General features: G+C 55.2%; 3 protein-coding genes across 4 annotated transcripts; all 3 read right to left on the reverse strand.

Moving 5' to 3' along the window:
• Nucleotides 1–1806: 1806 nt before the first annotated feature.
• CFD (complement factor D) lies at nt 1807–3987 on the reverse strand. Of its 2 annotated transcripts, none has more exons than XM_081076647.1 (5): nt 3625–3987; nt 2956–3112; nt 2719–2863; nt 2296–2553; nt 1807–2030 (listed from the first exon to the last, which is right to left on the reverse strand). In XM_081076647.1, the coding sequence occupies exons 1-5, from the start codon at nt 3680–3682 to the stop codon at nt 1869–1871; spliced, it is 780 nt and encodes a 259-aa protein (XP_080932773.1). In that variant the 5' UTR covers nt 3683–3987; the 3' UTR covers nt 1807–1868. The 2 variants fall into 2 exon arrangements, with proteins under 2 accessions (XP_080932773.1, XP_080932774.1); XM_081076648.1 differs by having other exon boundaries at nt 1815–2030; nt 3205–3981.
• Nucleotides 3988–5993: 2006 nt separating this feature from the next.
• ELANE (elastase, neutrophil expressed) lies at nt 5994–8396 on the reverse strand (the record flags this gene model as incomplete). The annotated part of the gene is made up of 5 exons (XM_081077414.1): nt 5994–6194; nt 6356–6589; nt 7304–7445; nt 7744–7900; nt 8330–8396. The coding sequence occupies 5 exons, from the start codon at nt 8394–8396 to the stop codon at nt 5994–5996; spliced, it is 801 nt and encodes a 266-aa protein (XP_080933540.1).
• Nucleotides 8397–11629: 3233 nt separating this feature from the next.
• PRTN3 (proteinase 3) lies at nt 11630–14138 on the reverse strand (the record flags this gene model as incomplete). The annotated part of the gene is made up of 5 exons (XM_081076459.1): nt 11630–11854; nt 12442–12672; nt 13324–13465; nt 13619–13775; nt 14072–14138. 5 exons carry the CDS (start codon nt 14136–14138, stop codon nt 11630–11632), a joined length of 822 nt encoding a protein of 273 aa, XP_080932585.1.
• Nucleotides 14139–14411: the final 273 nt, after the last annotated feature.

Raw genomic sequence — 14411 nt, forward strand, 5'->3', positions numbered from 1 at the left:
AAAGGAAAAGAAACTGTATTTAAACAAATAACAGTTGAAAACTTTCCTAACCTGGGAAGAGAAACAGACATCCTGGTTCAGGAAGCACAGATTGTTGCAAACCTGACAAACGCAAAGAGCCCCACACCAAGACATACTGTAGTTAAATGGCAAAGATTAAAGATGAAGGGACAATCCTGAAGGAAGCAAGGGGAAAACAACCAGTTACATGCAAATGAAACTCCCTAATGCTTTTAGCTGATTTCTCACAAAAGTAAACTCAAATGGAATAAATATTTAAATGCAAGACCTGAAACCATAAAACTCCTAGAAGAAAACATAGGAAGTAAACTCTTTAACATTACTCTTAGCAATATCTTTTTGGATATGTCTTCTTAGGCAAGGGAAACAACAGAAAAAAATAAACAAATAGGACTACATTAAACAAACGTTTTTCCACAACAAAGGAAACCATCAACAAAATGAAGAGACAACCTACTGAATGAGAGCAGATATGGCAAATGAAAATAAAGGATTAATATGGAAAATATGTAAACAACTCATGTAACTCAACATAAAAAATCCAATTAAAAAATGGGCAGAGGACCTGAATAGACATTTCTTCAAAGATGACACACAGATGGCCAATAGACACATAAAAAGATGCTCAACGTCATTAATCATCAGGGAAATGCAAATTAAAACCACAATGAGATACCACCTCACTCCTGTCAGAATGGCATCATCAATAAATCAACCAACAACAAGTGCTGGCGCGGATGTGGAGAAAAGGGAACGCTTGTGCACTGCTGGTGGGATTGCAGATTGTACAGCCACTATGGAAACAGTTTTTTAATCAAAAAATTAAAAAAGAACTGCATTATGACCCAGCAATTCCATTCCTGGGTAATTACCTGAAGAAATCCAAAACACTAATTCAAAAAGATACATGCAGCCCTATGTTCATTGCAGCATAATTAGTAATAGCCAAGATGTGGAAGTGATGTCAGTGTCCAGTGATAGACGAATGGATAAAAAAGGTAATTTTATATATATATGTATATATATGTATATATGTATATATATATGACATATATATGTGACATATATATGTCTCTCTCTCTCTCTCTCTCTCTCTCTCTATATATATATATATATATATATAGAGAGAGAGAGAGAGAGAGAGAGAGAGAGAGACAGACAGACAGAGAGCCAAAAAGAGTATACACATTTTAAGAAAGGAAAAAAACTGTATTAAAATTGTAATACACAATGTATACCAATAACAAAAGATGAATACAAGTCATGTTTGACTTCTGCAATTACAAGAGGTGCTCGAAGTGGTTACCATCAGTGTAACTTTAATACAGTTTCTTCCTTTCTTAAAATTGTATGCATTTGTTTTGTTGGAGTTCTCTCCTCTCTGTCTCTCTCTGTCTCTCTCCTCTCTGTCTGTCTGTCTGTCTGTCTGTCTGTCTGTCTGTCTCTCTCTCTCTCTCTCTCTATATATATATATATATATATATATATACATATACGCACACATATATAGTGAAATATTATTCGATTATAAAAAAAGAACAAAATCTTGCCATTTGTGGCAACATAGATGGACCTAGATGGTATTATGCTGAGTGAAATAAGTCAGATAAAGGTAAATACCATATGATCTCACTTATACGTATGTGGAATCTAAAGAACAAATTAGGTTGGTGCAAACGTAATTGCGGTTTTTGCAATTATTTTTAACCTTTTAAACCACAATTACGTTTGCACCAACCTAATAAATGAACAAACAAAATAGAAACAAAAAATAAAATAAAGTCTGACAGGATGCAGGAGTGGGTGACTTTATTGCTTCCTGGTGACTCCAGCCCCTCAGGTCCTCCTCAGGCAGCCTCGGCCCCAGCCATCACACCATCGATCCAGGCCGCGTAGCTCGCCAGGCGCGTATATATGCCCGGCTTCTTGGGGTTGCCGCACACGCGGGATCCGGAGGTGACTACGCCCTCGGCGACGCCCCCGCATACTAGCGGGCCTCCGGAGTCGCCCTGCATGGGACAGGGCCTTGAGGGCTGGTGCACCTCCGCAGGCCCTCCCGTTCTCCTGTGTTCACCTGGAGCTCCGCCACTGCAGTTCCTGTTCCTGCCCCTGGCCTCAACCTGCCCGCTCTGGCATCAATCTGCCCAGGCCCTGCCCACCACTGCAGGCCCCACCCACCAAGGCCCCGCCTTCCCAGCTCTCAGCTCGGCCCCTTCGCTTGGTCCCGCCCTCCGCGCAGCCCCGCCCCTCTGCTGGCCCCGCCCCGCTCCGCACCTTGCAGGTGTCCCGGCGGTTGCTCTCCGCGCACATCATGCGCTCCGTGACGGTGCCGTCGTGATACCTGCGCAGGTTGCAGGTGGCTCGGTCCATCACCCGCAGGGTCAGGTACTGCAGGCGGTCGGGCTGGCGGCCCGTGTGGCTAACCACGCCCCAGCCGGCCACGTCGCAGAGCGTGCTGGCGGCCACGTCGCGGTCCTCTCGCTGCCAGGGCAGGGGCTGCACGGCGGGGCCCAGCACTGCCTTCTCAGACAGCTGCGGGTGGGAGGAGATGGGCGTCAGGGCTGGGGGCCTGGGGGCATGCAGCCGGAGGGACTACCGCTGGACTCGGTGGGACGTGGGGGGGGGAGGCGGGCGCCGGGGTCGGGGGCCTGGGGGTGGGGCATGCAGCAGGAGGAACTGCCGCCAGACTCGGCGGACCTGCAGCAGGAGCAGGTCGTGGTCGATGGTGTCGCGCCGGCTGTCCGGGTGGGGCACTGCGCGCAGTACGTCGTACAGGCGCTTGAAGGGTTCCCACTGCGACAACGAGTGCGCGCCCAGGAGCACCTGCACCTTCCCGTCGGCCCTGGGAGTGGGGTAGGGTCCACGTCAGAGCAAGGGCCCCACTCCAACCCCTCCCCCACTCCATAGCCCCGCGCCCGCGTCCAGGCCACTCACACGTCCTCCAGGCAATGCGCTGCACTCAGTACCCACTGCTCGGCCACCAGGAAGCCGCCGCACACGTGTTTGCCGTTCACCTGCACCGAGGCCATGTAAGGCCGTTGGTGGGACTTGGCCTCTCTGCCGCCCAGGATCCGCCCGCGGGGCTGCGCCGCTGGGGATGGGCAAAAAGCGCGTGAGGACTGCGGGGAGGCCTGCAGCGCAGCCCTCAGACGCCGTTTCTGCATCCCAGGCCGCTCTACCCACCTGAGACCTGGAATTCCATCCCTAGATCCCCACACCCCAGCGTCGCAAGCTCAGACGCCTGGGGGCCTGGGAAGGATAGGGAGTGCCGGGGTCTGGGGCACATTCCGTCCTACACAATGAGCCGCGCGGGTTCTATTTAAAGCTAAGAAAAGTTCTAAGAAAAGTGGAGCTGACAGCACCAACATTCCTGCCAGCAGTTCTGCCCGCCGGCCGCCAGTTTCCACTGTAGAACTGCGCATTTCCGATCCAAGTTTTGAGAATTCCTGGACTTTCAGAGTCTTCCATTCACAGGGACACTGCCCCCTTCTGCCCACCGAGAGGGGCTGGGAGACAGTCCTGTGTGACAGAGGGGGCCCCTGGCTGACTGCTCTGTAGGCTGGTGGCCCCTAGCTGGTCCACTCCAGTTACACGTTCACTCACCGCATAGGGCTGCTCCTAGGAGGATCAGAGCTGCCAGGTGCACTGAGAGCTTTGCCATGACGCTGCTGTTGCCGCCACACTGATTCAGGTGGGGCCCTGGGACACTCTTATGAGGGTGGAGGGGGTGGTGGCTGCCACAGGCCCTATCTGCTGGGTGGGCAGTCAGCCAGCTAGGAAAGAAAAGCCCGCCCCCACCCGCCCGCTTCACACTCCTCTCGGTGGGGTTCTCTCCTGCTGTACTTTCCGTGCACCTGGCCCAGGGCTGGTGCTGGTGTGGTGAGCAGCCCCTCAGGGTGGGTGGATGCAGGGTGAAGGGACAGACCCACACCCAGGCCCCCAGAGCACCCCTCCAGCCCCAGGTTTCGCAACAGCAGCTGGAGGCCACAGTTTATAAACAACCCACTTCCTCATTTTTTTGCTCCTCCCTTCTCTCTCTTCCTTTTCCAGCTTGGAGGGGGTAGGAGGAAGGTCACCCCACACCCTTGTCCCATTGCTGCAACTCTGGAGCCTGACACCCCAACAAGCAGGACATTAGAAAGGTGGTGTGTAGGCGCAAGTGGAAAGACTGTGCCTTCAACAAGGAAATTTAAATGAAAAGTTCCAGGTCTGCCTTTAGGTGTGGCTTGATCCAGGTGCCTTGAACAATGTCAGGCCGCTGTCTCTGGTTTCTCCTTCCTCCTTGATGGCTTTTCTCCTCACCAGGCTCCACCGTTGTGGCCTCAGAGGCCCCAGACTCAGCCCAGTGGCTCAGTGCCCCCCCTCCCCAATTCCCCATCACTCCAGCCAATGTCTCCAGGCTGTCTCTGATTGGCTGAGTTTGGGTCACATGCCCCCTCCCAAACCAGTCACTGCAGGCAGGGGATGGCAGGTTCTGATGAGCAGAACTCGGGTCACATGGCCCTCTCTGTAAGGTGGGGATGGGGGACAAACATCTCATGTACCTAATTGGGGGGGGGTGATGGGACCAGAACGGTGGGGTGGACCTCATATGACCCCAGTGGGAACAGTGCACAATACTTTCCCCTTTTTTTTCCCTTCCTCACAGCGGATTATTTCATACATGCAGAAAAAATTAGAAAACAACATGTGACCTGTTAGATCCTAACATATTTCCTTATTAAAATCAGTTCTGAACAAAAGCCCATGAGGATATGGGGTCCACATTATGTGAGTAAAAGTGTTTGAAATTGCAACAAAATTTGGAAACCACCCTGGAAGATGGGGTGGTTCAATAAATAACCCTGATGGTCCCCAGATGTCATGTGGATGCCGAAAGACTGCCTGCGTATAGTATTGAATGGAAAAAGCAATTGCATGGAGAAAGGTCACATTTCTGAGCAGCTGTTTCTTGGAGAGGCGGGATAAGGGGACAACCTGCGGGAAGAGCAGTCAGGCAGAGGGGACAGCCAAAGCAAAGGCCCTGAGGGGGACCCAGGCTTCTGAGCTCCAGCGGGAGGGTGTTGGGGGCCAGGGGACAGAGAGGGGAGAGAAGATTCATCCCAAACTCATGGCATGTGTGGGGGACAGCATTACAGGATGGTATTTCTCTCATTTATTTGCTTGCTTGAGTGATTGTTTCTTCCCCCACCGTCAGACGGTGAGCTGCGTGATGGCAGAGGCCACATCTGTTGTGGTCCCTGCCTGTGGCCCCAGGAAGGTAGAAGAGGAGTACAGGCTGGTCCCCTCTCCCTGGGCTGCAACTTCCATCTGGTCTGGGGGATGCCTTGGAAATCATCTGCTCTGCCCTTCCCCCTTTGTCAGAGCAAAATGCTGGGGAGGTGAGGGAGGGCTCCTCTGTGTCACCCAATGAGACCCAACCCCCACCCCTTACCAGACAGCACCTCACTCCTCCCTGAAGGGAAACGGAGGCTCGGAGACAGCGAGCAGAGCAAGTTGCCCAAAGTCAGAGCTTGGACTCAAAGCCAGGCTCCCGAACAGAGCTTCACCTCTCTTGCTCTGTAAAACAGGGCACTGATGGGACCGGCCACAAGGGCTGGAGCCTCAGAGGGCTGAATGAATGAACACTTGCAAAGACTGAGAATGATTCCTGCACCTGGTAAGCACTCAACGAACACCTGCTACAGTGCTTTGTGTCATCACCACGTGCAATGCTAATTTAATCACACAAAACCAGGTTTTACAGGAGGGGAAACCAGAAATGGCAACTAGCATTCTTTGTGGAGGGTGGAGAAGGAACTTACTCCAGATTCCCAAGATACTCTCATGACTACTTTCAACGCCCAATTACACAACCAACACCAAGACACAGTCTACAAAACAGGGTTTTTATTGTGCCAGATGCTGCATAACGGAGCGTGGGAAGGGCCCAGCCAGGGGCAGGTGAGGTGGAGTGACGGGAGCAGCCCCTTCTAGAGGGTCCTGCTTGCAGGGTCCCTGGGATGGAGATGGGGCTGGTCACCCGGTCTGCGAATGATGGAGTTGATCCAGTCGGCAAACTGCGCGACGGGGGCAAAGGCGTCGGGGTACAAGCCAGAGCCACAGCTTCCCCGGATGAAGGAGTCAATCCCGTGGATCAGCCCGTTGCAGACAAGAGGCCCACCGGAGTCCCCCTGTGTGTGGAGCCAGACTAGGTGGGGAGGCTGGGCTTCCAGGGCTCCCCACCCACTGCCCTTCAGAGTTGGGAAGTCTTTCCCAGGGTCTAGCTGCAGTTCCACTTGCTGCAGTCTGGGTAGGAGTGAGGGTGGAGTGGCAAGGGGATGCGGGTACTTACGAAGCAGATGCCTGCTCTCTGCCGGCGAGGCACCATTGTGCACACATTTGTGCGGCGGCAGAGGGATGTTACCACGGTCACGTTGAGCTCCTGCAGGACTCTGGGTGGTGGCCGGTTGGTGCCCAACCGGCCCCAGCCCATGGCTAGGCACTGCACCCCATTGCCCACGCCTTGGTCCTGATCGGGCAGCTGGGCCACCTGCACATTGGCATTGATGGTGGCTGACCCATTGAGCTGTAGTGGGCAGGACAGAGGACAGGAGAGTCACACAGGGAGGTGGGCACCGGCCCTCCCTTTTCTGGGCCTCAATTTCCCCACATAAGGTCCCACCGTGGTTCCGGGATTTTACGGAGTAGGATGCCCACCCAGTGAGATGCTCCCCACCCTGAGCCTCAGTTTTCCCATCTGTGAAATAGGAGCAACCACAGTGGCTCAGGGCATCCCTGGATGTGTCCTGAGAGGAGTAAACGTAGGTACTCAATATAACAAACTATGGGCAACACCAATGACAACAAAACCCTTATTCTAAAACATTCCAGAGAATAATCATAACTCTGTCAGCAGTGGGGAACGGAGGATTTCTCCCTCCAGTTTCCCTTCAACCCAGATGTGGGGAATTTTGCCATTTCACAAAGGCAGGAACAGTCCCTGGGCACAGGGCCATCGGACACAAATAATCATACCATTTTGTTGATTGACAACTATATCTCGGTGTCTAGATCTCTATGTGTCTTCTCGTTCACTCTCTCAACAGCCTTGCCAGGAGGGGCTTATTTCCCCAGGTTACATGAGTGGACACTGAGGCACAGAGATGACCTATCGAGTTTGAACCACATGTGACCTCCAGTGTTTCGCTCTGCCCCTGCCCTTCCCAAGCCCTTGGCCCTGGGCCTTTGCACCTGCCGGTTTCCTGCCTGGGCATCACTTCCCACCCCACTGGCCTTGCACCTTCAGAATCACGATATCATTCAGCAGCCTCTCGGGGTCGAAGCCATTTTCAAAGACTTGCTGGATGGCAAACGACTGTCGGGTGGGCTCACGCTGCCCCAGGTTGTGTGCCCCCAGCACCGCCTGCACCCTCTGGAAGTTTCTGCAGGCAAAATGGGTGCAGGAGGTGATTCAAGGTGGCCCCAGGCGTTGGGGGCAGCTGAGAGGCCCCAGAACTCAGCCAAGCTCCACAACCAGGGGTAGCATCGCCACCCTGGGCAGATGCTTGGGCTCATTGGCTAAACGCCCCCACTTGGGCCTGGTGGAGGAGATGCGTTCATGGGAGACCCCTGGAGGAGCCTGGGTCCTGGTCTCACCCTCCCCCTTTGACAGATGTGAAAACAGAGGGTCTGAGAAGGGAAGACACACGGGGTCGGTGGAGGGGGAAGGCGATCACTCACATGCCGTTCACACAGTGCGCGGCCGACATGACAAAGTTCGGGGCCACCAGGGTGCCACCGCAGAAGTGGCCTCCTTGCCGCTGCAGAGACACCATGAAGGGCCAGGCATGGGGCCGGGCCTGCCGACCACCCACAATCTCAGAGGCTAGAGCGGGACCTGGGGATATGTGGATACAGGGGTAGTGAGTGCCATGCAGGAGCCCCACCCGCTGGGCCAGTCAGCCCTTGAACTCTCACCAGGAACCCACAGATCAGGGCTCTTCATGTGCCAGACGAGGAAACTGAGGCACAGAGAGAGAGGCCTGCCAGGGCACAGCTGCCAGGGCACACATTGCCCCCTGCCAGGGAACAGCTAGATCTGGATTTAATTTGGCTTTGCAGTCCCCAGAGCATGCTCAGTGATGCCCCAGTTCAAACTCTGAGCTCTTCACCACTCTGGACCTCGGTCTCTGTCTCTGGAAGCAGGTCTCCCCATCCCAGCCATCATCTCCCCATGAGGATGAAGAGGCCACGCAAGTTGAGGGCACAGTGGAGAGGCAGGAATGGAGGCCGAGGGAGAGATGGACAGACATGTGGCCCCACTCACCGCCCAGCAGCATGGTCAGCAGGATGGAGGTGAGGGTAGGACCCGACGGTCTGCAGCTTTGGGTCATGGTCGGGCGGGGGCTCTGATGTCTGTGCACCCCCGTGCCCACCAGGCCTTCTTATGGCTGGATGCCTGGGGCCGTTGCATTGCCCCACTTCCTTTCCCCACCTCCAGGACAAGGGCAATGATGGGAAGACAGTGGGGGTGGGGGGAGGGGGCAGCGGGAGGGGACTGGGTTGGCTCCAGATAAAATTCAGGACACACAATTAAATTTGAAAGTCAGATAAACATTTTTTTTAGTGTAAGTGTGTCCCAAATATTGTACTTATTTAGGAACTTAGTCATTGCTTACTTAGCATTCAAGTTTACCTGGGTGTCTTATATTTTTGCTAAATCTGGCAAGCCTAGGCCCAAAGGGCATTGGCTGGTTTCCCCACTTGCCTTAGTTTATCCAGGGCACAGGGGTGATGGGGGACTGCTGGGTCCCACTTGAGAAGAGGAAACTGAGGCACAGCGAGGCGTTCCCCCAAGAGTTCCTACACAGTGACATGGTGGGTAAGCTAGGCTTGAACCCAGGCCCCACAATTCCCAGCTGGAGGGTGATTTGCTCCACCTTCCTCTTGGGGCTTGGCCTTCCAACCTCTCTTTGATTGTTGCCCACAACAGGGACTCCCTCCCACCCAGCCTGCCAACAGAGGTTCTGGGAAAGAACCCCTTCTCTCTGAGCTTTGCTGAACTCCCTTCACTCCTGAAGCTGGAGAGCTTCTGCCTAGGGCTGTGGAAGAACTCAATCCGAACAACAGGGCCCAGCCCCCACCCCATGGACTGGTTCCTCTTCCCGCCTCCCCCAGGGTGCTCCAGCTGCAACGGCCATAGCCAAGGCTGTTGCAAGAAGCAACGTTCTCCTGGCCCAGAGCAGGGTTCAGGGGAGGGAAACAACGGATCCTTCGGCAGGAACAGGCAGGCGGGAGCACCAGGGGTGCCCAGAACCAGAGCTGGAATCCCGTTTGTCCCTGGGCCCCCCCATGCGTGGCCAAGAGCAAGCAAACTCCCTTCTCTCTCCAGGAAGGATGACAGCACTGCTCTCCCAGACCCTGGCACACAGCAAGCACTGCATGTCTGCCCTTCATTCCTCCCATATCAAGCAGTCCTACCCCACTCGCTGCTTGGCAGGGCTCCCACCCAGTTGCGTTAAAGTTATCATAGAGCACTGAGTAAGCACCTACTGGATACACAGTCCTGTTTTCAGTCCTGGGATGGGGGAGAGTGGAGGAAGCCATGTCTTTGGGGGGAGAGTGGTTCAGGCAGCAAGACCCCATTTAATCAAAGCTACATTTATTGATCACCACCTGTATACTATGTTCCCACATCTCGTGGTGGTCAAGCATATGTACTTATATGAGCTTATATCCTGGTGTGGCCACATGCCCACTACATAATTTCAGGCAACTGACTTAACTCTTTTGTGCCTCAGTTTCCTTTTCTGTAAAAGGAAAGTTATAATAATAGGCTCCATCACATAGGATGTCCCAAGGATTAAATGAATGAATATTTGTAAAGATCTTGGATAATAAAGTGATATCCTGGAAGGTTTGTTAGCCATTAACCACCTCCAGGAGGGCAGGATGGTGATTGCCTGGTGGGTGTAGGCTAGGATGCGAACTCTGGGCTTCTAATTGTAGTGGCGACACTGGCGACACCCTTGTAACGAGTCATGGAGCTTACAAGTAAGACGCGCGCATTTTTAGGTCTCAGTTACAGCCCAGTAAGAAAACAATGATTTGAGTGCCTTTCCCCACTGCTGGAGGCCTGGGGATCCCTGAGCTACAGGAAGCAATTCCATCCAGCTGTGGTCACCAGCAGCAGAGACCACCCCCACACCCTCCCCTCAAGGAATCCCTTTCACCCTGAGGCCTTTCAAGTGTGTGCTGATCATCCTGCTTGTTATTCCCATGGGTTTCTTTCAACAGCCCAGCGAACCTCTGGCAAATCCACCCAACACCTCCCTAAACCCCACCAATTCCCACTATTGGGTCTGGTCTTTGCTGTGTAGGGCTTCCCTGGGTCGTCTTTCACACACTTCAGCCCCAGAGAACCCTCCTGGTGGTGTTTTTGTTGGTCTTTCTGTTTACAGCATTCCCTCTAGCAAAACTCTTTTACCCCCAACACTGTGGGCTTTTTATAGAAACCACTTCCCCCCCTTGGGCCCCTGGGAGATGCAGGGAATTCCTGGCAGGGAATCCCCCTGACACTCAGCAGCTTCTATTTCCCAGGATTCAGCCAGGTCCCCTGTCTCCACACAAATTTGCTCCTGGTGCTACTGGTGTAAACCAGTCATAGCACCTCCCTGGGGTGGTAACTGAGGTATAAAAGGGTTGCAGAACTGGGCAGGCCTTGGGAATTCTCGTTCTTGCTTGTATTTTGCATGCTGCTACCAGGTGGTGGCAGAGTAAATCAATAACGAAAGATCTGCCTTCCAATTCCAGTATGTCCCGTGAACAGTTTGGCCCCTCTCTCTGAGCCTCATTTCCATAGCCATTTGCCCACTGGCCAATGACCTCTACCGCTTACCTCTAGGCTTACCCCAGTTCATGTCTGTGGTCTGGCACCCTCCATTCCCACCACCTCTGAAATCTCCTCCCCCACCACCTTGCCTTGCTCCATTCCAGCTGCAGTGCAGCCTTGCAGTCCCTCTGCCCTCACTATGCCCCTGCCTGGGGGCCCTTCTCCTCCTGTTCCTGTTCATGCATTGGCAGTCACCTCAGTCATTGCCGCCTCCTCCAGGAAGCCTCCCTAATGGCTGCTCTGCTTGCCTCTGACAGGGGAGGAGCCCCACAGGCCCCAGACATTCTCTGTTACCACAGCCTGGTCTTCCAGCAGCCTCACCGCACCCCCCCAGCTGGAGACACAGAGCTGGACATGACACCCCCCAGACCTGAGGGTCAGGGTAAAGCTCCTTGGACAGTTCTGGGAAATGTCTGGGGTGACTCGCTTTTCCAGACAATGAAACTGGGCCACAGAGATGGGCAGCAGCTTGCAGAGGGCCATGGCAGCAGGGCAGGATTAGAACCCATGTCTGTGGGCATGCGGGGGTGGGGAGAATGCACTGTGACCTGAGGCCTCCACTGACCTCCAGACCTTGTCTCCAAACCCCCATCCCGAGTCTGGGGTCTGGGGACTCACATGCTGGGGACACTCTCCCACATTCGCCCACGTGGGAAGGACAGACAGGAGTCAGAGGAGGGTTTCAAGTTTTATTGATGTCACCGTGGGCTGAGCACTGCCCCCCTCCCTGTCCTGTTAGGGCTTGCTGTCTGGCCTCAGCCCTGGGGCGTCGGTCTGGAAGGGGAGGCTCGGGGGCTGCCCTCCGCCCCCTGCGCTTCTCAACACAGATTGAATCCAGTCCACATAGAGGGACACGCGAGCGAAGAAGTCGGGGTACTGGCGGGTAGCGCACTCCCGGATCAGGAAGGAGTCCACGGCCTGGATGACACTGTCGCAGATCAAGGGGCCGCCTGAGTCCCCCTGGGAAGTGTGGGGACAGGTCACTCAGTCACCCAGGACTTGACTACGTCAGGGAAAAGGTGGCTGAAGATGACCTAACGCCATTTAGGGGTAAAATGTTTCCAGTCCTAAATTTTCTTTAGGACACATGGACGAGAGAGGGAGATGAGGCCCCTCTGGAAGACAGCAGGCGTTTCTTCCAGAGTGGCCTCATCTACACACCTGGATCCTGGGATTGAGGCTGGCCTCGTCACCCACACCTCCCCAGGTCGGAGAGGGCCCCAGGGAGGGATAGTCCCCAGACCTCTGAGGGCCACCAGGTATGACCTGAGCGACCCCCTCTGTGCCTGTGGGAGCTGAGGCTGTTCCATGGATCATCCTCTGAACCCTCACAATGGGTATACCCTCCTTCTAGATGGGGAGACTGAGGCCCAGCCTGCAGCTGCTCAGTGAAGAGGAATTGGATTCGAAGTGCAGCCTACTGCCCACCCTCCTTCCCCGGGGTGGCCGCTGGAGCCGCCTCTGCTCCAGGGCAGCTCCAGCCTCTAGGGAGATCCCTTAGCCATCCGACCGCGGTGTGGGGCACTGGGAGCTGAGCAGGTACATACGAAACAGATGCCAGCTTTGCGACGGGGAACAAAGGTGCACACATTATGTGGCCGGCACAGGAAGGTGACCACGGTGACATTGAGCTCCTGCAGGACGTGGGGCAACGGTGCATGGGTGCCCAACCTGCCCCAGCCCATGACCAGGCACTGAGTGCCATGGGGCAGCTGCTGGTCCTGCTGGGGGAGCTGGGCCACCGCAACCTGGGCGTTGAGGTTGGCCGGGCGGTCCAGCTGGGGCAGGGAGAGGGTGGGTAGGCAGTGAGACTCTGTCTACAGGCCCCATAGCCACCCCTCCTCACATCCGGCCAAGTCCTGACCACCCCAAAGTGCCTCCTCTGGGCCTTTGCACATGCTGTTCCCTCCACCTGGCCCCTTCTCACTCACTCTCAGGTTCTACTTTGGAGGTGACCTCCTCCAGGGAGCCTGCCCTGATTGACCCTCCAAACCCTGCCAGAGCTGTTTTACAGTCTCTGAGACCGCGGGTCTCCCCTTTGTAGCATCTGTCACTATGGCATGCATTCACTTACAAAGCACTTATTGAGTGCCAACTGTATGCTCCATCCTCTCCTAAGTCCTATGGATCCTACCTCCAAGAGGATGACAAGCATATAGTCAAGGGAAATGATGACATGGTGAACCATAAATCAGGGTTGTCATTCCTGCTAGGGTGAGGGGAGCCCTTGCTGAGAAGGTGAGGTTGGCACCTAGGCTGGGTGAGGAGGTGGGGGTAGGGCAGAGCTGGGCACTTGGAGGCAGGTGGCTCTGCGTGTTGTTTGAGGGGCAGCCATCTGTGGAGCTACTGTCTGAATGGCTCTCTCCCTGCCAGGCCTGCTGTGTACCAGGCCATGTACCAGCTGACGAAGGACCAGCCAGCCCACCCACCTGTAGGAGGAGAATGTCGTTGAGCTTCTGCTCAGGGTCGTAGTTGTTGCCAAACTGGCGAGCGATGGAGAACCTCTGCTGGCTGGGCTCAGCATTCTGCAGGTTGTGGGCCCCGAGCACCACCTCCACCATGGCGGGGGGCCTGCAGGGTCAGGGCACTCATGGCTTGGCCCCCACGTCCTCCACTCTCCACCCCAATGAGCATCCTTAGGCCCAGGGGGCAGCCCCCTTGGTGACAGACCCAGGCAGGGCTGCCTCCCCCCTCAGACCCAGGCAGGGCTGTCTTCTCACTTACATGTTCTGCAAGCAGTGGGCAGCGGTCAGCACAAACCTCGGGTGGATCAAGGTGCCCCCACAGAAATGGTTTCCTGCCAACTGCAGTGATGCCACGTAGGGTCGTGAGTGGGGCTCCGCTTCCCGCCCGCCCACAATCTCCACGGCCTGTGCTGCACCTGAGGATATGGGGCATCGGCAGCTGTCACTTTTCCCGGCGGGGCCCATTCCCACCCACCTCCCTGGGAGGGAAGCACTGTCCATTTTTCAGATGGAGAAACTGAGTCAAATGTCCCAGAGCTCCACCTTGCTCCCCCTCCCTCCCATTGAGGCATTCATCCCAAGCAGTGAGTGGGTCCTGGCCTGGTCCTGCCTCAGTCTCCCCGTCTGTGCTGTGAGGGCATTGGGCTGGCCGTCGTGGGTGGAATCAGCAAAGCCTGGGTTGTTGGACTGAGGGGCATGTGGCCCCACTCACGGGCCAACAGCATGGCCAGCAGGACCAGGGCCAGAGCAGGGCCGGAGGGTCTGTCGCTTTGGGCCATGTTCGGATGCAGGCTCCGGGATTCCCCTGCCCACCCATCCCTCTTATAGCCCAATGTTCAGAGGCCGTTGGGGTTGCCCCATGCCTGGGCTGGGCATCCCCACTTCCTCTTTCCAACTTTGGGGCCACAGGGAGTTGGTGGTTGAATCACACTCCACGAGGACATGGAAAGTTAAGCTCAGGGCCCTGACTCCCCTGCGAGTGTGGGAAGCCCAGCCCATTCCGGGATCCCCTGGACAAGGGGCAGCATAACAGCCCTCAGTGGGGCACACAT

This window comes from Rhinolophus hipposideros (assembly GCF_964194185.1).
Source record: "Rhinolophus hipposideros genome assembly, chromosome: 16".
Lineage (NCBI taxonomy): Eukaryota > Metazoa > Chordata > Mammalia > Chiroptera > Rhinolophidae > Rhinolophus > Rhinolophus hipposideros.